Source organism: Pteropus vampyrus, unplaced genomic scaffold, assembly GCF_000151845.1.
Source record: "Pteropus vampyrus isolate Shadow unplaced genomic scaffold, Pvam_2.0 Scaffold184, whole genome shotgun sequence".
Taxonomy (NCBI): Eukaryota; Metazoa; Chordata; class Mammalia; order Chiroptera; family Pteropodidae; genus Pteropus; species Pteropus vampyrus.
The window spans coordinates 1,769,092-1,794,776 of record NW_011888965.1 but is presented as its reverse complement, the minus strand read 5'-3'; the positions used below and the strand labels follow the sequence as shown (position 1 = coordinate 1,794,776).

The 25,685-nt window shown below is 32.4% G+C and overlaps 1 protein-coding gene across 1 annotated transcript in view; it reads right to left on the bottom strand.

Annotated features, from left to right (window-relative positions):
* DIAPH2 (diaphanous related formin 2) overlaps nt 1-25,685 on the bottom strand; it is a 791,459-nt gene that overhangs the window by 361,608 nt on the left and 404,166 nt on the right. The window contains exon 20 of the mRNA XM_011371113.2: nt 21,676-21,805. Coding sequence (XP_011369415.1) covers nt 21,676-21,805 — 130 coding nt within the window. The remainder of the gene's footprint in view (nt 1-21,675; nt 21,806-25,685) is intronic.

Below are 25,685 nucleotides of genomic sequence, written 5' to 3'. Positions count from 1 at the left end.
GATACATAGAAACGAATGATAATGATAGTACAACATATCAAAACTTTTGGGACACTGCAAAAGTGGTCATAAGAGTAAAGTTCATATCATTACAGGCCTATCTCCAAAAACAAGAACAAGTTCAAATAAACATACTAATGCTTCATCTTAAAAAAACTAGAAAAGGAAGAACAAATGAGGCCTAAAAGTCAGTAGAAGAAAAGAAATAATCGAAATTAGAGCAGAAATAAATGAAATTGTAAAAAATAAAATTGAAAAATAAATACAGGAAAGAACTAGTTCTTTGAGGTTAATAAAATTGACCAACTCCTGTCTAGGCTCACTAAAGCAAAAGGAGAAAGGACACAAATAAACAAAATCAGTGATGAAAGAGGGGAAATTACAACTGACATCATAGAAATACAAAGGATCATACAAGAATACAATGAAAAAGTATGTAACACCAAATTTAATAACCTAGAAGAAATGGATCAGTACTTAGAAGGATACAACTTTCCTAGACTGAATCGAGAAGAAGTGGAAAATCTAAATAGACCAATCAGCAGTATGAAAATTGAAACAATCGTCAAAATCCCACCAAAAAGTAAAAGTCCGGGACCAGATGGCTTTACCAGTGAATTCTACTGAACATTCAAGGAAGATTTAATATCTGTTCTCCTCAAACTCTTCTAAAAAAAGAAGAGGAGGCAATATTTCCCAACTCATTTTATGAGGCCAATAATACTCTAATACCAAAATGTGGTAAGGATAACACAAAAAAAGAAAACTACAGACCAATAAATCTCATGAACACAGATGCAAAAATCCTAAATAAGGTACTAGTGAATCGAATACAGCAACATATTCAAAAGATTATATGGTAGCTGAAGGAAACTTGACTTTGTGTGGTAAACAGACAATAGAATATACAGATGTCAAAGTATAATGTATACCTGAACATTATATAATTGTATTAACCAATGTTACCCCAATAAACTTTATAAATGAATGAATGAATGAATGAATGAATGAAAAATAAAAAAGATTATACACCACAATCAAGTGGGCTTCATCTCAGAGGCACAGGGATGGTTCAACATACTCAAATCGATTAATGTGATACACCACAGAAACAAATTCAAAAATAAGAATCATATGATCATATCAATAGATGTAGAAAAAGCCTTCAACAAGATACAGCACCCATTTAGGATCAAAACACTTAACAAAATTGGTATAGAAGGACAATACCTTAATATATTCAAGGCAACACATGCAAGCCCTGAGCCAACATTATACTTAATGGTGAAAAATTAAAAACCTTCCCTCAAAGATCAAGAACAAAGCAAGGCTGTCTGCTATCACCACTGTCATTCAATATAACATTGAATGTCCTAGCAAGTGCAATCAGGCAAGAGAAAAATATGAGGCATCCAAATAGGAAACAAAGAAATCAAACTGTCACTATTTGTGAATGACATGATTCTCTATATAGAAAACCCTAAGGACTCCACAAGAACACTACTAGAAACAAAAAGCAAATACAGTAAAGATTCTAGATACAAAATCAATATTCAAAAATCCATAGTGTTCTAAAGCTTCTGCTCAGCAAAAGAAATCATCAACAAGGTAAGGAGACAACCATCCAAATGGGAAAATATATTTGCATTCAATGCCTCCAATAAGGGCCTAATATCCAAAGTATACAAGAACTCACACAATTCATTAACAACAAAAAAACAAATGATTTACTCAAAAAATGGGCACAGGACCTGAACAGACACTTCTCCCTAGAGGACATACAAATGGCCAAGAAATATGTAAAAAGATGCTCAACATCACTAGCTATTAGGGAAATGCAAATCAAAACCACAATGAGATACCATCTCACACCTGTTAGAATAGCTGTTAGCCACAGGACTAGTAATAACAACTGTTGGAGAGGATGCAGAGAAATAGGAACCCTCATACACTGCTGGTGAGACTGCAAATTGGTACAGCCACTATGGAAAACAGTATGAGGTTCCTCAAAAAACTAAGAATTGATCTACCATATGATCCAGCCATCCCTCTACTTGGTATTTACCTCAAAGACTTGAAAACTCATATCCAAAATATATTTGCACGCTGATGTTCACAGCAGCATTATTCACAGTGACCAGGCCGTGGAAGCAACCAAAGTGTCCTACGATACATGATTGGCTAAAGCAGCAGTGGTACATATATAGAATGAAATATTGCTCAGCCATAAGAAGAGATAAAATACTGCCATTTGTGACAACATGGATGGACCTTGAAATAATCATACTAAGCGAAATAAGCCAGATAGAAAAAGTTAAAAATCATGATAATGCTTATATGTGAGATATAAAACTAAAAGCAACAAATGAACAGGACAAACAGAGACTCATGTACATGGAGAATGGTTACCACAGTATAAACTCAGAACCCTAAGTTGGCCCCACTTGTGCTAATGGGGTAGGGGTATTTTATGCAATTTCTTTTTGGAAAGTAGGAAAGAAAGGAATTCCTTAGGCACATATAGGTACATTTCTATAACTTGCTATTTTAAGGTACTTCTGCCCAATGAGTGAGCTACAGGATTATGGAATGTTTGTTTTGCATTGTCACTTAGGGCTTTTCATTATACTTCATTTATTTATTTCTTGCCTCTAATTAGACCATAAGTACTTTAAATGTTGGGAACATCTTTGAAATGAAACTAACAATCAATGCCCTTAAAAATGTATTAAAGTAGATTTTCGATAAACTCAATTTTAGTGACTCTTGCTTACTTATTTGAAGTTAGAGATATCATCACACACACATAAGAAAGGTAATTATGTGAGAAGATGAATGTGTTACACGATCTTATTGTGGTAATCACTTTGCAATATATATATATGTATTCCAAACCATTAGGTTGTATACTTTAAAGTTTGAAATGTTATATATGTCGATAATATCTTATTAAGGCTGGGGAAAAAAGGCTTATGAATCAAGTAATACATTGAATCACTTTACTAATTGAAGAAATATAACTTTGGTGAATTCACATCATCGTTCTTAGTATTCTACTAAACAAAATGGTAGCATAAGCTAATGTGAAATGCTACTACTGCTTCAAGTTATTCTGTATAAAATTTAAGGAAAAAGGCCAGGCTAAAATTAAGATTGGCAAATTCCCAGAGGCCAGAAACAAAACAAAACAAAATAAAAAGAAATTCAAAGGTAAAGCTCTGATAGGGAGCTAAAGACTAGACCAAAAAAATATGGAACTACATACAAGCATGAAGACTAGGGTTTTCAAGAGAATTTATGTCTTGTATCTGAAAAACTGGATCTGAGCACACTGAATAAGACTAAGAGCCTGGAAAGGTGGTCCCATCTGTAAACCTAGGTCTAGAAAAACTTGTCACTTGCTAAGGGTTGTGACAGGGAAATGAGCAAATGATGTCAAGATGCGGTAGAAAAGTGGGATCCCATGCCTTACCAACCTGTGTGGGAACCCTTACTGAAAATTATAAAAAAAAAACTGGTAAAATTTAGCAGAGGCAGAAAAACAGAAACCATTCCATGTGATAGCTCCACAACCCAGAGAATCTGGAACTTATAAAGAAAATAATTTCTGCTGAAGGTGAGTTCTCAAGTGAAATTGCAAATCCTATGAACAAACGAACCTCTATGAGATAGCAGAAATAACAAAGGGTAAAATTCATAACTTAGGGACTAAAGATATCAGAATATCAGAAGGAGGTTTTATTTTTTTATTAGTTTTAAAAATTTACTTTTAATTATAGGTGAGATACAGTATTATATTAGTTTCAGGTGTACAACATAGTGATTAGACATTTATAAAACTTATTAAGTTACATTATATAAATCTAGTACCCATCTGACACCATAGTTATTACAATATTAATGACTATATTTTCTATGCTATACTTTACATCTCCATGGCTATTTTGTAATTACCAATTTGTTCTTCTTAATCCCTTCCCGCTTTTCACCCAGTCCCCCAAACTCCCTCCCATTGGCAACGATTAAAATGTTCTCTGAATCTATGAGTTTGTTTGTTTTGTTTCTTTTGTTCTTTCAAATCTGCATATAAGTGAAATATATGGCATTTGTCTTTTTTGTTTGACTTACTCCACTCGGCACAATACCCTCTAGGTCCATCAACATCACTGCAAATGATAAGATTTCATTCTTTTTCTGGCTGAGTAATTTTCCATTGTATATAAGTACCACCTCTTCACATGTATATTAAAACATGATAAATGATGTTTAAGATATAGGGAATTTAGTCAAATTAAAACAATGATGGGATCTGTGTGCACTGTAAGAATTAAAACTCTTTCTCGCCTACTTCCATAATATTGTCAGTCTAATTTGTAGGACCCTAGCCAGACAATCTAGAAGGACAGAGGAGGAAAAAAAGTTTTTCCTTCCCTATAACAGGTACATTTAATAAAAAGAATTTGGCAGGGAGACTTTGAAATACCAAATGTTATTAACTAATTTGTAAAAGATCTCTCATACTAGAAAAAAAATAATCCAATAGAATAGTATTTAAAGAAAACATTAACTATTACTAGAAAAATATATACTGATTTTTTAAACATAATGGTTGCATATTAAACATGACTTACTGATAATAACACTTAGAATAATACTTACACCTTGTGAGGCAACCATCTGAGGCAACTTAAGACAATCAAAATTGGTACTTTAGAATTAATTGCTGCCAGTAGTAAAAGCATTCACATAGAACATATTCCCAAATTATGTACTCTTGTGCTACTACGGGCACACAAGCTTCCTGTCTATGCTGTATATTGTTCTCCTTTTGTTATTCCACCTAAAGAAACAGTACTTTGTTAAACAGTCTACAAGTCAGCTTTCACTAATGCCAGTTCTATTTTTGTTATAATCTTGTTAAATCTGTGTGCCCCTTTCTCTCACTTAATACAAAGATATCTGAGGCATGAATTCTGCTGGTTACTTTAATAGACCTATTTTTACTGGCATAGGTCTGTACAAGGCTTATTTATTAGTTCCATGGAGAATAGGTAACCTTTCTAATAGAAAGATTTGGTTTTAAAGATTCACTGTCTTGAGAAATTTTTATGTGTGAGTCTTGCTTTTTTTTTTTTTTTTTGACCTCTCACTGGTTTGCGTTATTCGTATCACAAGCTCTAATCATGAGCTGCAAAAGAATCAGAGAAAGAAGAGAAGATGAATCTAAATGGAGAAAAAATACCCATAATGGGCTCGTGAGGGGGAAATAATGGCAGTATGAAAAACCCAAGAAAAACTGAGCAGCACAAGCGGACAGTTTATCTGTATGTTCATGAGTAAATGACATGGTGTGGAGAGGAAGGGGAAGAGGGGCTCATATAAAACTAGGAACCTACACAAAAATCAGGCTCAGTTCATTTAAGATCATCATGATGATGATTCATATCGGAGAGGAAACTTTTACATAACCTAAAAGTTCACATAATGATCCCAAAACATTTGGCCAAGACTACTTTATCTTCAAAGCCAAGGAGGAAGGAAACGGGCCTACTTATTGAGGGCCTGCTCTCTGCCAGGCACTTTGCTGGGCACTCGGTTCTACTATGATCCAACCTCGGTGTATCTTTTCACCCCTATCTTAGGTCAATCTCCTCTTTCTATGCTATTTTCTAGCTACACTTCCTTTGCGGGTCCTAGAATATGTTACTCTTTCTGCCTTGAGACCACTGTCCTTGTTATTCCCCCTACCTGGAAAACCTAAATGTCAAGTGATAGAACTCTTTGTATTAAATGATATTTTATCTCTTTGGTGAATGCCTCCCCCCTCAAAAAAAAAAAAAACTTAGAGAAATGTTATTTATAACACAGTTTCCCCCTTGTCCACTCCTCAGTCATGTATCTGTGTGTATGCATAATACAAAGATTTGAAGGATATATACCAACATAACCAGTGGTTATCTCTGATTTAAAGTATTAGGGGTAATTTAAATTAGTTTTTACTATTTTATGTCTTTAATTTTTCTATATTTACTGACTCTCCTATAATATTTTCATTTTCATAACCAGGAAATTTTATTTCCAGAAAAATGAGACTAATTCAAGAGAAATGCATTTCCTTTATTAAAAAATGTCAGGTACCTGCATATGTGGCTATGCATTTATGCAAAATCTCAAACTGTCAGTTTAACCTTTCAATCCCCATGGCACTCACTAATTTTTAGACAGAATTAACCAGTTGTTTGGCTGTAATTGATATATTACGGAGTGCTCTTAGAAGCCATTACTCAATTGGTAACAAGAAATGTTTTAGCTCATGGCTCCAAGACAAGCTCAGAGTTTCTTGGCTACAAGGACTAATTAGACTGGAAAAAAAAAAAAACTTTATTCTTTAACTCTGTTAATCAGTTTTATTGACAGAGCTAACATTTGTCAGGCAGTTTATATAATTAAGAACCTCAATATATGATTCCAATAAAATATTTCATAGCATAAAAAGTAGTATATGTTAATTTGAATGTTTACTACATATTAAATCACACTAATATCTATCACTACCACCACAAGTCGAAAATGCATATGCCAACCTTTAGCCCAGGGTGACTTCTAAAGCTGAATTATGAACCCCAACTGAAATAGTGGGGTTGTAATGGAAATGCTGACAACCTTAACTATAGCAGCATGAACAACATTGACTATAATAAAATCCTTGTTCAGATATAACTCACATAAAAAGTAAAAGCCAAAGGCTGTGAACAGCTCAGTACATTTAAGCCATTTTTCAACGTCTTTGAAATCCATATAATTCTTTATTCTTTTCAAAGCAATACCTTATGGCTTTTCAGACTTCTATGTTTTGTTTCTAAAATTCTGTATATAGTGATATCTCATATGACTCCCTGTGAAACATTTTTTCCCCTTTATCTTCTGCTAGTGCTAGTGCTAATGAAACTTTCATGAAATAAATGTTATCTTTGTCTAGTCTTGCTTTGCATTTTCAACATCCCTAGGAATGGACTTGTTCAGTGAATTCGGAGAAATAATAAAGGGCCCAGCAAATTCTGATTTGCAAAGCTTGTTAAAGTGACTCAGCATTAAAATTCTCCATGTTAAAAAAAGAAGATAATATTGTTGGACAATAGTTTAATTAGCATATTTTCCCCTGAATGTCAAAGGAGTGATTTCTTTTTTTCATGTAAATAATAATAATTTTAAAAAAAGCAGCAAATCAAGCACACAAGTCAAAAAGCTCTACCAAAAGCAACAGTGAGTTACTATTTATGTTTAATTAAGGTGTTACAGTACTTGAAGGCTCACAGCCGCTCATACATCTGCACACTTGGATAGCTGATAGTAAGTAAGCACTGTTGAAGAGAACAATGCTGACAAGTGACAGAGTTGCTGCTCTTGTCTTTAGATACTCTCTCAAGTCCACTCGGCAAAACTTGGAATTCAAGAATCTGGAGAATGATGTAGAATTGATTTAACTCATTAATGTTTCTAGCTGAATCTGGAAATCACTCATGGGAGATAGAGCTCTTCAATTCCTCCCATCTCAGATATTTGCTTATAATTTAAATATCATAACATTTCAATATGAATATGGTCCTAAACATCATCCTGCAAGTAGCTTTATTAATTCACGATCATTTTCTATTGCTTTAAGACCATGGAAGACCAGAGTAAAGCACAAAATGAAGACGATTAACTGATAATGGTTGTTAGAGAAGGAAAAAAAGGCTGTTTATAGATATACATTTCCTTTCATATCCAATAAATTGTGAATATGATTTACTTTGTACAAGACTGTGTTTAGAGAGAAGTGATTCTCCTGTGATTAACAGCCATAGAAAATTAAATTGTATTTTATAAAATATCTGAACTTCATAAGACTTTAACATAACATTAAGGCTCAGCATATATTTTTATGTGCTAACTACATTAAATGACAAACCTTGATAAGTAATTAGTTTTGAAAACAGAAATGCTGATAGAAGATAAAATACAAATATGCTAAATGTCTGACTATGCCATACACTTGTTTTGAATTCTGATCAGGCAGAATAAACATTTCTTTATATTTCCTTCCAAATTTAATCTGAATTTACAGTTAATTCTAAAATTTTAATGCTAATTTGGAGTGTTGAAGGTATGACTCTGCAGGAAGAGAAGTCCATTCAGGAAAACATGTGTGTTTTGAAAAATAGATACGGGTAATTTCAAATTACCACATAGCTGCATACAAATATTCCTCGTGTTTGTGCAAATTTCTACCCATATGGTTTCCTCCTCTATCACAACCATCACATCCCAAATCCAATAAATATTTAAGTCCTGCCTTTTTCCAAAACTTCTCTTTGTTTTCCACTCTCATGGCTATAACTTCTCGGCTACAAAAAAGAGAGATTCCAGGTCATGAAAGACTTGATATTATTATAAAATAAGATTAGAATGCAAAATGTAAGAGTTTAAATTGTGCTTGTAAATCATTTATTTATTTTTTTTAATTCTCAAGGCTAAGAAATGTGTTTCTTTCTAGGTGTTAATTCCAAGTCCATTAGTTTACTAACTAAAGATATGACATTGCGAAAAATTCTATAACCTACATTGCTTTTGTAAAAGAGTCATAAAAAAAGATAACGATTAAACAATTAACAGTGGTCACTTTCATATCATCCTCTCTAGAAGAGGACAATATAAACCAGATAATACTTCTGGTGCTGGAGCAACTGTAATTCAAGATTACTTGGTTATCTACATCCAGATGGAGTTTACTAGGCACATATTCGCATTTCCCTTTTTCCAGGACTTATTTTGGTGAATAGTATTTCTTAAGGAAAGCCATTAGCAGGGATGGCTGATGTTCGGCTCACTGTTTTCTGGAAGAACAGTTGTTTACCTTCATTTTTACCAATGCAAAAACATTGGAAATGTGCTGCGCATTGCTACATGGCAATGGTATCAGGCCTTGCAATATGTTACACCAATAATTAGCACAAAACCCTTGCTTGCAATCTACATGATCTGTACCTATGTTTAAGCTGTATCCATTTCCTGAAATTACCTGCCTGTTTTAATTCCCATCAGAATGATTATATTACAGTAAAAGCAAATATAATCAAAATACAAACACACACATCGGTCTTCCCTTTAAAAAAAACCCTGCTGGATACAAGTAGGTATTTTGAGTAAATATTGAGGGACTTTTAATATTAAAAAAATATGATGAAGAGTTAAAACCATAAAACTATTAGAAGAAAACACCGGGGAAAAGTTCCTTGACATTGGAGTTGGCAATGATATTTTGGATTTGACACCAAAAGCACAAGCAACAAAAGCAAAAATAAACAAGTGGGATTATAAACTTTCTGCATGAGAGGGGAAACAATCAACAAAATGAAGGGTAACTTATGAAATGAGAGAAAGTATTTGCAAACAATATGTTGTATAAAAGATTAACATCTAAAATGTATAAGAAGCTCATACAAGAGCAAAAAAAAAAAACCAAATAATCCAACTAAAAATATGGGCAAAGGACCTGAATAGACATTTTCCAAAGAAGACATACAAATTGCCAAAGGTATATGTAAAAGTACTTAACATCACTAATGTTGACAAACCAAAACTACTTCATGTGTATTAGGATGGCTATTATCAAAAAGTCAAAAGATAACAAGTGTTGGCAAGTATGTAGAGAAAGGGGAACCCGTGTACACTGTTGGCGGGATTGTAAATGTGTACAACCACTATGGAAAAACAGTATGGGGGTTCCTCAAAAAATTAAAAATATATATAAAATTAGCATATGAGCCAGCAATTCAAATTCTGGATATTTATCTGAAGGAAATGAAATCACTATCTTATAGAGATATCTGTACACCTATGTTCATTGTAGCATTATTCACAGTAGCCAAGATATGGAAATATTCTAGGTGTCCATCAACAGATGAACGGATAATGAAAGTGTAATATATATAAATGCGATATATATAACAGAATATTATTCTGCCCTCAAGGAGATGAAACCCTGCCATTTGCAACAACATGGATGAACCTGGAGTACATTATGCTAAGTAAAATAAGCCAGACACAGAAGGACAAATATTGCATGATCTCACTTATATGTTAAATGGAAAAAAAAAAAAAAAAAGCTGAACTCACAGTAACAGTTAGTTGGTGGTTACCACAGACTGGAAGATGGTGGAAAAAGGAAGATACTGATCAAAAGGTACAAAAGTTCAGTAATAAAATGAATAAGTTCTTGAGAACTAATACAGAACATTGTGATTATAGTTAATAATAATGTGTTGTATACTGAAAATTTGCTAAGAAAGAGTAGATCTCAGGTATTCTCACTACATAAACAAAGGTAACTATGTGGGGTGATGGATATGTTAATTAGCTTGATTATGATATTCACTTGAGAATACGTACATTTATCAAAACATCATATTGTATAACTTAAATATATACAATTTTTGTCAATCATGCCTCAGTTAATATGTATGTGTATATCGAGAGAGAGAGAGTGGCGGGGGGAAGCGCGTGAAAGAGAGAAAAGTACACAAGCAGTAGAGTTTTAAAGCCACAAACATGGTGCCCATTTTCCTCAATGCATTTTTCTTAAGAATTTCAATATGCTCAGAGTTCTGATTAGAAGGCACTGGAATCAAAGATTTACAAATTATATAAAAATAATCATATATATTTAGAAATACAAAAATTTCTAGGTGATAAATCTTTGCAAACTTGCAGATCCTCTCAAAACCAGATGACCACATACTATTTCATGTGTGTTAATCTCCAAATAACTATATATGGACTTTTGTGATGATCAAGAGTTTATAGAGAGTAAGGTAATTTTCAAGGCTAATCTATATACCTGTACATGTATATACACATATGTGTTTTTTTCTGCATGCATATGTACATGAGTGCATTAGTGGTTCCCCCCGCCCTTAAAACAAAGGCACTTTCATAGATAATAGAAATGATATATACTACATGCAGAATAGAACAACATCTGGTGCACTGGTATAATAGAGGATATCAAAGCCATGCTCAGGTCTCCTTTAAGAATGGTTTTGTCAACTTGCAGGACAAAAGGGCTCAGACTTAAGATAAAGAGTCAGATGGGGTATGTAAGCTATACTGTCCTGTATTAGTTAATATGAAGACTTCATTGTTTTAATTAAAAGGCACCAAAATGCTGTGGTTTAAAGAATGTGAAATGAATATACCAACCATTCTCAACATGTGAACCTTTTTTGGTTCTTGATATGATCAAATAGTTAAAAAAAAAAAAGTTATGACAATTTTGAGACAATTGGAAATTTGAACAATTGACTTTTCCCTCAACATTTTATTATGAAAAATTCAAAGATACAGGAAAGGTGAAGGTATCTTATAGTGAACACTCATATATCCACCACCTAGATTCTATAATAAACATTTTGCTACATTTGCTTTAAAAAAAAAAAGTTGTACTTATCATTATTCTTTACAGTTTCAATCAAATTAAGTTCCTCTGCATGCTACATGTCTCTCTGGACACGCAGAAGCAAACATCAATTTAATGAAACTCTAAATTCTAAAAATACCATTTTTATAAATTTATCAGTTTACTGTAGTTTTAGAGTAAATCGAATGTTTGTATTTGTATGATGTCATTGGGTGTTTCTAATTATAGTAATTAATGCTCCAATTAAAATACAGAATTTACCAAGGTTTATATTGCTTTCTCAGTTTCTCTTAAATTTATGAATACAATTATCATATTTTACAGCTTTTTCAACTCTGTTTTTGATATTACTCTGACTTGTTATAGTGAATAGAACAAGAGATATGGAAGTATCTAAAATATTAGCTCTTATTAACTGCATGACCTTGAGCACTTTACATAATGTTTCTGAGACTCAGTCTCTTTTTCAATAAAACCATGCTTAATACAGTACCTGGCACTTAGTAAGCTCTTTATAAATGGTTATTATTATCACTATTAGGTATTAGGAAAAATACATAATTAGGTGAATCAACAATAGCTAGCATAAACATTAGCCTTGGGTTTTTATGCTACAAATGAAAGCAGAATCCATTACTTTAAAATGCACATAAAAGAAACATTTTATCATTTTTATTAGTTATTATAATATTTAAAATTCATGTCTTTTTATTTTTCCCTAAACATTTACTATTAATTACTTAGAATATTCAATTAAAAACTATATGTTTTTTCTTTTCTTCAATGTTTATACATACTAAGGAAAAGATAATCTAACAAAATAAGATACTGGAATTTTTATGATCAATTCTTAAACATGGAACAATGATTCTTTCATCAAAGCTTATGGATGTCATCCAAAAAAAGAAAAGCCTTTGTGATCATGTTTTTAGGGTATTATTTCTAAAAGACTACAGGATGGAAAAAAGTAAAAGAATATATAATGGAAATAAAAATAATGACATTGTACATTATTTCAGAAAGCTTAATGATTTAACAAGTGGATTTTGAACTTCATTTTTTTTTTAAATGGAACTGAACAAACATAACAAATCTGATCAAATTCATCTGGAATTAATCATCACGTTAGCTTGAATAATAAACCATTATTTATATATAACTCCCTTCTCCTAAAGTATTTCCACATTGAACATCTAATTTTATTATCATAATCACCTGAAGGGATAAGTAGGATAAATAGGACCATCTCTATTTTTCAAATAAAGAAACATTATTGTACAAGTGAGGATACAAACAGTGAAAGGTTAAAACATCAAACTATGACTCAAAGAGTAGGTAGTAACAAAGTTGAAACTAGAATGTACATGTTATGATTCTCATCTTTGGACATATTATTTCTAGTATGTGTTTCTTTCAGATGTGACTACACTAGAATCCTTTGTCACAGAGCTATTAGCTTCCAATAGGACTCAGGGTTTTTTCTCTTACTATTTTAGTGAATCTTCACATTAAAATGCCAGCTCCATTCTGACTGTTTTACATGGAAATACTGTTAAAGAGTTTGGGTAGTATAAAATTAGCACAAGTAAGTATTATATTTGCTGTTTACTAATTTACCTTATCAACTTGTAGAATCTGAATTCCAGAAAAGAAAACCCAATTAAATCCAAGAAATCACACCAATAGTGTAGCCCCCTATGACTTGGTCCTTGTGTTCAAGCCATGTTAGGAATGTGTAAAAAGTAGAGAATGGAGGCAATTGCTTAGGTAACTCGGATACTGTTCTTATAATCTCCTGAAACCACCAACTTGTATATCCCTAAACCTGGCTGATCCTTACTGATGACTCTAGCAAAAGAATTGGTGATGCTGAAAACCAAAGCAATGGTAAACAAGTTGATTGCCAGATTCCACCAATTTTCCCTAGGAGTACAAGGGAATCGCCATTCAGGCCATGAGCCACTTTTTCTTATGACCACTGCTGTGGCAGCAAACAGCTGGTTCATTCTTCATTTCTGTCATTCTTCCCTTTTCCCTTATTCTTCCCTCTCCACCTTGACATTACTACTCAACATCCAGTCCTTTAACTTCTTGCGTCAAACATAGCCCTGTGTTTTACTTCAGGAATCAATCAAATTATAACATCTAATGTGTGAAAATTCACTTTTCAACCAACGAGCTTAAATCCACAATGAGATAAAACTGAGCAATAATCTCACATATCCTATTTCCTGACAATGAAGCAAAGACACGGTGATAACAATGACAATGGTGACAGGCTCTGGTGAAAAATTTAACTCAGGATATGCTCAGGACAGGTTAGGATTCAATGATATATAAGACAGCATAATATTGATAACAACTATAGAAAGATCACCCTGAATGTTTACACAGTATATAATGTGGTTTGAAGGTTTTTTTTTTTTCTTTCTGTATTTCTTTTAATACTAGAGGGCAGACATCTACTCTTAGACTAAAAGGCACTTTGATAAAATCCTTATGTGACATATGACGTATAACTTGCTGAAAAATAATATTTACAATAACATCAGATCAGCTCTGACAGCAAATGTTTATACAATAAATGTGATCACTATAACCAAGCGCATATTAAAACATGAGGAACTTCTGAATTAAAACGCAGTTTCTTTCTCACTTTTCATAAGACATTGCACATTTTACAAATATGAATGACTGACTTCTTAAAAACGTTTTGTTCAAGCATACATACCCTGTGCACATAGGTGACTAGCTGAATGGATTTTCACAAACTAAACACACACACGAGACCAGGATCCAGATCAAGAAAGAGAACATAACCAGCACCCCAGAAGCACTCACATAATCTCTTCCAGTCACTAACCCACTCCATGAGTAACCATTATAATGATTTCTAACACCATAGATTAGTTTTAAAGAACACTTTTCAAAGACCTGGTTTTCTACTTGTTTAATGTGTAAGAAGTTGAAATTAAATATTTGCAATTATATGTTAGTTAATATAAGTATACAATGTGGTTAAATAAAGACAGTGACTAGGATGAAGTTGATGTTCAATAAGCATTCACTGAGCTGAATTTACTATAGTAGAACTGTGTTAGATTTTACCCTGAAAAAGCAGACTAATGACATCATACATTATTTCAGAAAGCATCATGCCAGGATGCAGCCATAAATACGGTGACCTTTACATTGTAATGTAAGAGAGTACAGGATCAAGCACCAAACCAAGACGTTCAAATAAGTACTGTGGTAGAGGAGGGAAGTAAGAGACCGCAGAAAGCCAAACCAGTTGGGGAAGACATTGTGGAGGGGTGAGATTTAAGCTGGGGCTTCAAAAAGATACTTAGGGCTCAAAAGGGGCTGAGGGAAGGGAGTAGCATCTCAGATTGGAAAAACTGCAGAAGCCTAGGTTCTGAGACAGGCAGAGAAACAGTGTGAGATAGATAAGCTATGCATATAACTTTCTAGCTGAAAAAGACTCTGGGCTGCAAAAGCTAAGGTATCCTGACAAATGCCTATATAAATCTATAAAGAATTGTTCATTTATGTTGAAACATTTTACTCTAATTCAAATGGCCATGGTCTCTGCTTCCTTTCACTGCTAACTGAAGATATTAGTGTTTTTAACAATTTCCTCTAGAAATGAAAATGAATTAGAGTGTTTCTGTATGTTATGAATTGAAAACACTGGTTGGTAATGACTAGATTACTAGCTAGCAAGAAAACATGAATTTCTTCCCTAAGTCCTTTTGACATTTCAGGTTGAAGACATTTTCTATACATGTTTTAGACCTCATATTGTTTCTATTATTTAAAAAAAAAATCACTTTGTTAAAAAAAAATTGGGGTGACTGTGAAAGTAAGGAAAAAAAGGAGTACAACAAATTGGAAAATTTATGACTTTGATTCCCTAAAACTTAATATTCTTTTAAATTTTATAAGATATTTACGGGATTGATATGATAATTTTTGCTGGATGAATTGCATTCGAAGTTATTTTTTGAACAGTATATATGAAAAAGTCCAATGAAACTAAAGAAACAATTTAACTTTTTATTAAAATGATATAACAGTATAATGTGTATTCGGTTTAACTCAGACTGCTATCATATAAGTAAAGCCAATTCTACTGACATTCTGTCACATCGGTACATTATCATTCTGTTAGTCTAACTTCCAAAAAGTTAGCCTGAATCTCAAAGTTTAACTCTGCTAGGAAATCCTACACTTTAATGCTTTCTCATATCTTGGGTCCTATGAGTTACTGTATGTTAAATGTTCTAGAAACAGTAGGATTTTGCTCCATAGCTCAAAGATTTTTCAATAAAACTAACAGCGGACAATAGGAAAGTAATTTTTTTTTCAGGTATTAGAATAAAAGGAGTCTCAGCAGTCAGATATTACAATGAGACAGTTGGATGCCATTTGTCCGTGTGTGACTTTTAATCCTTACTGCTCGCCATAAATTTTTATGGTTTGGTGGCCTCCACAAGGTTAGGTCTTTTCCAATATTAATTCAATTGTTTCCAATTTTATCCTCCTTGAAAGAAGTAAAATACAGACCAGGAAATATTGTTAAGTCGCAGTGTCCTCTTTATTCTAACTTATCTTGTTTTTTTCCTTTTGCATTTACAGTAAACAGTAGTTTTCAGGTTGCTATCCTTTATTTGTCAACTTCTCACAATGTCATATTTTACAATATGCCTTCTGTACTAAAATGATATGTAATGATACAGCTTAATAAACATTTATTAAGCATTTACTTCTGAGATATTGCACTAGCACTGAGACTATAGGGACAAATTGGGCATGGCATATTCCTTTCCACTGAGGAACTCAATCTAGGAGGTATATAGAGAAGCAAATGATGAAATAAAAAATGCAGATGTGGTATGTGCTATATTACTAATAAGGCTAATGTGCTGTTGTGATCCAGAAAAAGGTGAGAGTAATTTTGTCCAAATGGGGCTAGAGAGACTATTGACCACTGTGTATAAGAAAGAGCCTTTACACTCCAGTAAGTCTTGTATTTGGTCAGCATTTACTTTTTATATATTTTCCAACATGTGAGTATGAATCTCTGTTGTATATTTTAGATCACAAAGGAAGCAAAAATGGAGCTGAAATATATGTAAGAAAATAACTCTAGACAAGGTCTTCAAACTTTCATTGACTCTCCCACCCAGTTGTGTGATGCCTTCATCATTCTGGGCCTCAATTTCTTCAATTGTAAAATGATAAATTTGGACTAAATGCCATCTGGGGTCCCTTTTAACAGGGACTAGATGATCTCTGAAGTTTCTACCAGCTCTGGAGTTTCAGAAAACACTGTTTTGTTATTTTTGCTCCCCAACTTTTTTACTCTATTATTTTCCTTTTTCCTTTTTATTTCATAGACTTTTTTTCCCCTACAGTATGTTCTCTAATCTGAACTTTTTTCATTACTAATCCTGTGAAGAAGTCAGAGTGGATAAATAGGTAATCGGAGTTATATATTATGACGTGGAAAGATGGCAGATATCAAAAGGTATAGTTGGCCAATAAAATGTACAATAATTGACTTAATTCATAAGAAATTAACATTGTTTATAGGAAACTTAACCAGTTTTTATTTTGTAGGGTGGTACTAATTTAACTGATATGAAACCCATTTCGGTTTTATGTAAAACCTTAGGATGAATAATGCCTTCAAATACATTAATATAATTTTTCCCTGTTGAGTGGAATAGTTTTAATTAAACTTTACGAACCCCTTTGGTTTAATCCCTGGAGCTGATCTATAAAACACTAGAGGTTTTAAATCAAACCATAAAAATCCTCGAAACTGAAAGTTAAAGCGATAGCCACAAGGAGGGAAAAATAATAAAGCATTTATAAAATACGTCTAGTATCTAGCGATGCTTTATACAACATATATCTATAATATACAATTATATACACACATACATATAATCTTTAAAATTAATCATTGGGGAAATGGTAACTGTGGTTTATCAAATGTATTTTCAATATTGTAAAGGCATCGGAGTCCCTATAGCAACCATTTTTTTGTTTGTTTGTTTCTAAAGACCCATTGGTATGTCAAACATGAATGAGAGGACTTGCAGATTTATAATTTAACCTAAAATAAAATGACCAGAGCAACATTATTTCGTTAATTTCACTGGTAAGAAAATTACATTGTATAGCTTGATTCCGAAATTTAGAAGAGCTATGAGAGTATCTGCTTAGAAGAGAGTTAGGCACTCTCCTCCATCATCCTGCCTGCTTGCCTCTCCACTCTCTGAAATAATAACTAAATAGATAAACAAGTGAAACCAAACCAAAACAAAACCACTCTGTAATTCTTTAGACTATGCTTCATAAATTTTCCCACCCAAGTATCCTTAATAGAAGAGAAGATTGAATACCTCTAGGGATCTGCTGCTAGTGTGAAATTTCTTTGAAATCATTGTTTATATTTTAAAAATTCATGTGGATTTTGCATTCTACTTCATAATATATATCTGTTTGAATGTAGAAATGATGTGTTTTTCCCTACTATCTTTGAGTTGCAGAGCTCTAGGAAAATGTGCTAAGTTTATACCATAGCTTTGCTTTTTCCAAGATGCACACAATTTTAGAAGCTCAGCTTTACAAGGAATAAAGGCAATTATAAAATAAAATTTTCCATGGATCTCACATAGTTTCTACCTTCAGTTTTCCTTTCACATCAGAATAATATTTGTCTTTGTCAGTTAATTGAGGTCTATGACTTTAGTGATGAACTGAAATGTGTTATTTGCCATAGCAGACAGAAAAGATTCTCACTTTACCAAAATAAGGTACTTGGGTTCTATTAATAAAACAACAGAGGAAAAAGGGAATAGTCATAAAATTGTTCTTTAAATAGGAGTTATATAATTCAGTCATTAACTGAATTAGTTTCATCTTATCTATATCCCTCCAGTTTAAAAAGAAAGGTACTTTTTTGTTTTCCCTTTTGAAGACAATCATTTCACAAGGAGAGAGTTCATCATCAAATAAAATGAATTATATAGTTTTGATCTCTTTTCATTTTTGCTGATGGACTAGGAATATACATACACACATACACATACATATATACACATAAACACATACATACATATATATATATATACACATGTATGTGTGTGTGTGTTATACAAAATGCTACTGAAGTTGACAGAATATGATTCAAACAAGAAGGAAGTATATATTAAGCAAACAGGATAAGTTAGACTCAATACCAAGGAAAAGTATTTAACTCTAAGTAAAAGGTAATTGGCTTGTTTCACCATGTTCTTTTTTTCCCTGCAGACTAAATTCAAAAGCATTTTCTCCTAAGGCTTTAGTAGCAAAATATTAGGGGAAAAAAAAATACGGATTCTGAACAATGATCTGACAAATGATAGTCAGCTGTCTTAGAGGACAGGGCAGGTGAGATTTTGAGGCATGGGATGCAGCATGAAATCTTACATGGAGACAAGATTATTAGAAAGGAATAAAAACAGCTCAAGAGAAAATATATCTGAGCACACTGAAATGAGAGCTAGAAGGAAATGAAAGAGGGATGCAAGCAGGCGGAATGTACTTAAGAACTTTTTGAGTTGAGAACTCTGAGTCTGAATTTCATAGGGAAAGAAAAAGAACAGTAAAAATAATGTGAGAATGAGGATGGCTGTGGCCCAAACAGTGAGATCAGAAGAGGATTTCTGGCAAAAGTCTTTTGAATACATTGGTGGAAATAATACACAAAAACAGACATAATCAAAATACAACAGAGGGATTTTGCTCTTGAACTGGATAGAAAGGAAGAAGTTGGTAATATTGGAAAAGAAAAATAAGAAAGGATTTACCAAAAGCCCAGACACAGGAAACAAATAGAACTGAATATAATACATACTTAGCTGAGACTGGAAGAACTAAGGTATTTTTATGATTGTGATGATTCCCCTCTAATAAGGCAATAGCAACAACTATAATATTCATAGTAGTATATCAATTACTACTACTACTACTACTACTACTACTAATACTACTACTACTACTACTACTGATAATAATAATAAAGATAGTGGTATAGCAACAACTGAATGTTTACTATGTGCCGTACCTTTTACTGCATACTTTAAACATATTAATTCATTTAATCTTAATGTTACTATCATTCCTATTTTATGCATATGAAGACACAAACTTGAAAGTTTAAATTACTAGCTCAATTACTTATAGAATTGAGAAGTAATAGAGCTAAGATTAAAACTTTATAATATCTAACTCAAAGGGATGTGTTCTGTACACTAGCTTCATCAATAGCAGTAGTGGCTAAAAGTGTCTGTAAAAGACATAGATATAGATATACAGATATAGATACAGATTAACAGGTATTTAGACTTAAAATCCAAAGCTGATATTAGCTTCATTACAGATTTCATTACAGTTATTCCAGATTATTTTGATTAAAAATGTTTATCAGATATATTCATGTAAAGTATACTCAAGGAAAGAATTAAAAATCACTATTGTAAAATTGACAGACCATTATTTATTTAAACATATCCTTGATATGCTTCCTCTCAAAATCCTTCTGAAATTGAATCTACATGCTGAACAAATAAAATTTAGAAAAACAAATCCGGTAGAGGGCAATGAAAAAGCGATAATAGCCCTGAAATGAACTAATTTCAGAAGTGGTCTTATTCGTAACAGTTCTCAGGTTTCAAATTATAATACAAATTTCCTACATGTTGCTCTTATTCCACATTAGCTGCATTGTTGGTAAACATGCCTCTAGTCACAAAAGTATGTGTTTTAAATCCAAGGACCAAGAAATAGAAGTTCTTTAGAAAAGCAATTGCTAGAAAGCTGCTATTATAGTTATAGTGAGTATAATTATCCATCGTATTATAAAAGTTTTTGATAAAAAAGAAAGCAAATAAATAGTACTGTGGAGTTATAGTTTGTCTCCTAGTGTTATTCTGTTCCTTGGACCACAAAATGCGACACATTGGATTAAGTTAAAGCAATGTGTTGAGGATTTGATTGGCAATACCAGACGAGCAGAGATGATCACTAAACAATATTACACAAACTATATTTTAAGCTTTATAGACACACTGTTTTCTCCTTCAAAGGACACTAACAGATTTATATGCATTGCAATAAACTTGGAAAATGTATATGCTTTTGAGTCCTTACTGAAAGTCCTCAGAGTTACACAGAAATGGAATTACTACAGCACAATTTCAAATATGAGATTTATGGCATAATTTTCTTATTTAAGAGAGAAAATATACTTCTCCAAATATATAATCTCACCTTCAAAAATGTTTCTTTAATCCTCCTTTCTTTAACTTTTCAACTTCTTACAAGAGTAGACAACATTCACTAACCAACAAAGTTAATTAACTTGAATTACAATCTTGGAGACGTTTTTGTTCCTCTTCCCCAGTTTCTCACTAGTGCAAGTCCTGCCCATTCTAGTCCTTCAATAACTCCCTGCTATCTACTACATTAAGATCAGACTGCTTAGCATGACACCAAAATCTCTGAGATGACCACCTTACCGCTCCAGCCTTATAGTCAACCATGTTTTCACCTGCCCTAACACGTTCTGCCTTGCTCACTGGGCCTTGCTCATATTGTTTGCTCTCTGAAAAGCTTGCCCTTTTCCACGTCTGTAAAAATCTTGTCCTCATACTTCACCCTTTTTACCTCTTCCATGAAGCCTTCTCTTATCTGCCCATTTCAAAATACTTTCTCATCTAAACTACATTATATTATCTTTCTGTGCAGCACTTCTCATATTGATGCTTCTTTTATAAAGTATTTGTATACATGTCTTTTCTTATCTTCTAGATTTTAAACACACTTGAGTAAAGACTGTCTCACACTCATTTTGATACCATCAAGAGCCCCACAGTATGGCTCCTTTGCAAATATAGTGTTTATGAAATGAGTGAATGAACATACTATCTGATCAGAGATCTGATAGCTTCAAAACCTAGCAGTGTTAAAAAAATAAAGTTAAAAACAGGTCATTAAAACACACTATGCTGTCAAATATAAGCCAATAGAAACTATTTCCTTGCTTTTCTTATATCAGTAAAGAAACAAAAAATTTGATTAATGTTTATAGATTGCTTAATCCTAGCATTTAGAATATAATACTTAGGCAAGGAAGAGTCTGAACGCAGTTAAAAATCAATTACCTTTGCTTGCACTTTCTACGTGTTCCAGTTCTTCAGGAAATTTCAGAATATCCCGGTATTTTTCCTCACAAATTTCAGCAAGAAAATGCAAGAGGGTTGTTTTTTGATCTGCTGATTTAGTATCTCTGATCTGCAATGAAATGACAAAATTTTTAGTAATGCAAATATAGACTTTTTTTCCTTAAAAAAGTAGAATGAATGAATGAATGAACTCAATTCATTATAATTAATTAAAGAAAAGTTTGGGGTAGGGTTCTAATGGGATCTAGTAACAATGCTCTGGATTTTAAAATGAACTCCCTATTTTAAAAGTGAGAAGGACGACCGAAAAAAACGTTAAAAATTAACTTTGAATCTATATTTTTTACAATGTCTAAATTATTATGGCAAAATGAATAATTCATTTCATGAGAAAAAGTATTCATTTAAGTATTGATAATAAGAATACAAATTAATGTGTGCTCTTGTTATCAGCATTCTCCTCTTTGCTTTATTACAGAAATATATTCTTAAAAGCTGATTTGCTTGTGAGGTTATATTTCTTTTTAGCCTTCACTGGTACAAATTAATGTAAAAGAATAAGCACATTTTAACCCTCTTTTATTTGCATGGGCCATCAAAAAAGAATAACTGATAACTTCTTAGGTGGATTTATAAAGAGAATCTGACCACAGAGTCGTGATAATATGACAAAGTTTATTTCTCTGCTTACATACTGTATTTCCTTTTCAAAGACACTAGAAAAGAGATACTACAGTTAGAATGATAAAAATCTTTAAAGTATAGGACAAAAAAAATCTATGATGGGAATCTAAGTGTTTTATTTAATATAACTCTCATACTAGACTAAGCTGGAAATGAAATCAGGATTTACTGAAAAACAAAGGGTAAATATGGCATAAAGTATCAAGTTTTCTCATTCTATTCGATGCTTTTATTGTATAATCCTTAGATGATGGGTTTGTCTACTGATGTTCATACTGATTCGGGGTTTTTAGCTTTAAGGATTACTCTGTTTAGAATAAATGAGTATTCTTCACAAACAGGTTTATGAAAAGGCTGTGGAGGATATTTAGGTAATTACAGAGTAATTTAATCCTCATTGTTTTAGTGACTAAGAACAACAACAAAAAAAAGATATTTAATCAATCAGGCCCATACTGACTCTGATTTGTGCTACAACTTTTTAACAACTGTTCATGGCCAAATGATATGAACAACTTAAAAGAAATATTAGTCACAAGCCTCAAAAGAAACAGCCACGGGGAGCATAATGTTAATAGTTCAAGTGGTCCCAATTATTTATTTTAGAATTTCTGGGATTACTTTATCCTACATAGGTAAAATATTTAAAATTTAGCATTATCATGCTGATCCACCAAACACTTTTAAAGACTACAAGGTTGAAATGACATAATTCAAGGACAAGCTATAAGAACAAAAATCTACAAAATATTCAAGGGCAATTTGTCTTAAGTAAGACTTGCAGCTGTAGAGAAATCAATGGGAGGTTCACTTTCCAAATAGAAGTCTTTACCTGGGATTACAGTGTTATATGTTCACAAAATGTACCGTTTTCAGAGTATGCTGGATATTCCAAATAATAAGAAAATTAACATTTTCTCTTTTCTCTTACAGATTTCTTGAATTCCTAAATTTTACAAACATCAGGTGCGTAGGGAAAATTGAAGCTACATCTTCCAAAGAGAAAGGAAATTGATCTATATTTTATGAACTTTGTGATGACAAATACACACACACACACACACACACACACACAACAAAAACCCACCTAATTTTTCAGAAGGAAATTGCACAAGTATATTATATGCTTTTTAAATGCACATAGCCAATACTAGAAAGGAAAACACAGAAAAAGAAAAACAGCATTGTACTCGTATGTCAATTTTATAGATGATTTAAAACTCCAACTTTTGACATGCACACTTATGAGTTCTTATTTTTCAAAAGTTGTTTTTAATTGATAAATATTTATTCAGAATCACATCTATTAATTTTTCTATAAAGAAATTTAGTAGAGTCCATGGTTACATTTAAAAAAGATAAAGTATAACATTTCAGTTAAATACATATCTTGGTATCCTCGTCCAAATCAGAAAGAGTTATAGACAGAGAATGCATGTACATTTTTAAAACTGTAATATTCCCTTCAAAGCATGGGCAAACATGGCCAAGAACCTGTCCTACCAAGCTGAGAAATATCCTAGTTGGCATGGGAGACAAATTGTGAAACCTATGTTGTAATATTTATTTTTTAAATAACCTCACACGAAGAGTCCATTTTAAGGTTCCAAAATAGCAGAGAATAACCATGTCAAAGACGTGTTCTTTTTGATTTTTCTCTATGTGTATGAATCTTAGACCATTTTAAAATTTTAAAAAAATATTGAAATATAAAGGGAAAGAATATTTACTTATTAATGTATATTTACTTTGTATTATCATGACTTCAGTCTCTCTTACTACATCTACACCATTCACACATTAGCCATTGACTCTTTCTCAGGACCTACAGTGTTCAAAGTCAGCATATATAGCAACTAAGAACATGTGCCTTCATCAGTTCTAATGGCTAATGGCATTTATCCAATAATTTGCTCTTCCAAGTGTACTAGTTGGATACATACATCTCTTGGGGTGGTATAAAAGTAATTTATTCTGAGCTTGTGCAAAATCACTTCCAAAGTATTCGGGTAACTTTATTAAGAAATAAAATTGATTTCTACTTAATATCTGGTTAGCTAGAAATTATGTTAATTTTATATTAACATCATATATTCCAACAATAGTTGTCCAGATTATTAAAGGCTCAGTGGTGACTATACTATAAGCATTTCAAGGTTTGCTCAAACCAGGAGTCAAGTGCCTTTTTGCATAACTGCCTGTGCTTTCCCTCTCTCCTTCTCACCAGCCACAGTTAGGCAGGGTTATGAGAGATATAGGACTTCTCTTTATAAGATGCAAAAGGCTGAACAAAATGGTTACCCTACAATCCTCTGTCTTGTATATATTTTAAAAAAATAAAAACACAAACAGCAGTTCCAGAAATCGAAAATCTTTGACAAATTTCAAAACATTTTATAATATTTTAACAAGCTGGGTTATCAATGAAAACAACAAAAGAGTAATTCACTATATTCACTGATAAAGTGCCATCAGTGAATAAACCATGTAGCAACTTTAATTGTAATCATCTGACCAATGAAGGTCACACATAAAGATTAATAACTGAATTTGTACTAATTGTATCTACCGAATCTTTAATAACTTCCTGAAATGGTACATGAATACAAAATATCTTTAACAGAACAACACCTATTTCTATAGCAAATTTTGATCATTTCTCTTTTTTCTAATAAATGAGTACTGTATTATGAAAGGTAATATTTTTATTTGATGTGTTCAAATACATTTCCAAAACTTTAGTTAGGCAGACAGCAAAATATCTGAACTAACTGCCATGTAAAAGATGGTTTTTTTTTATTTCAAATATTCTCATTCAAGCCTAAAAATTTGCGGTCTTTGCCCTGTCTTTGAAATCAGGCAGTTTGAGCACACAGAAACCAGCACACTAGCCTGAGAACCTGAGACAACATTTTAATCATCTATGTCAGTCACACTCAATCTTTCTGTGAAGGACCCCTTCTGTGGGTAATTTTCCCTTCTGCTGAGATGTAATCCTATTTCTTCTTGCACTGTCCTAAGTGGAAACTGAAAATAACTGACCACTATCTTCTGTATAACCACCTCTCACAGAGTGAGAGTTCCCTTGTCATGTGTCCTGTTCTCTAAACCAAACAATTTCAGTCAATTTAACCTCTGCGCACAGATGTTACTTTTCAAATGTTTAATTTTGTCATGGTAAATTAAACAGTTTATTAATTTTACTTATAAATTTCATAATTATAAGTTATTCATATAACAAAACATATATAAATGGGATATTTTAGATTATATATCCATACATTTATGAATGGAATATGTTATAG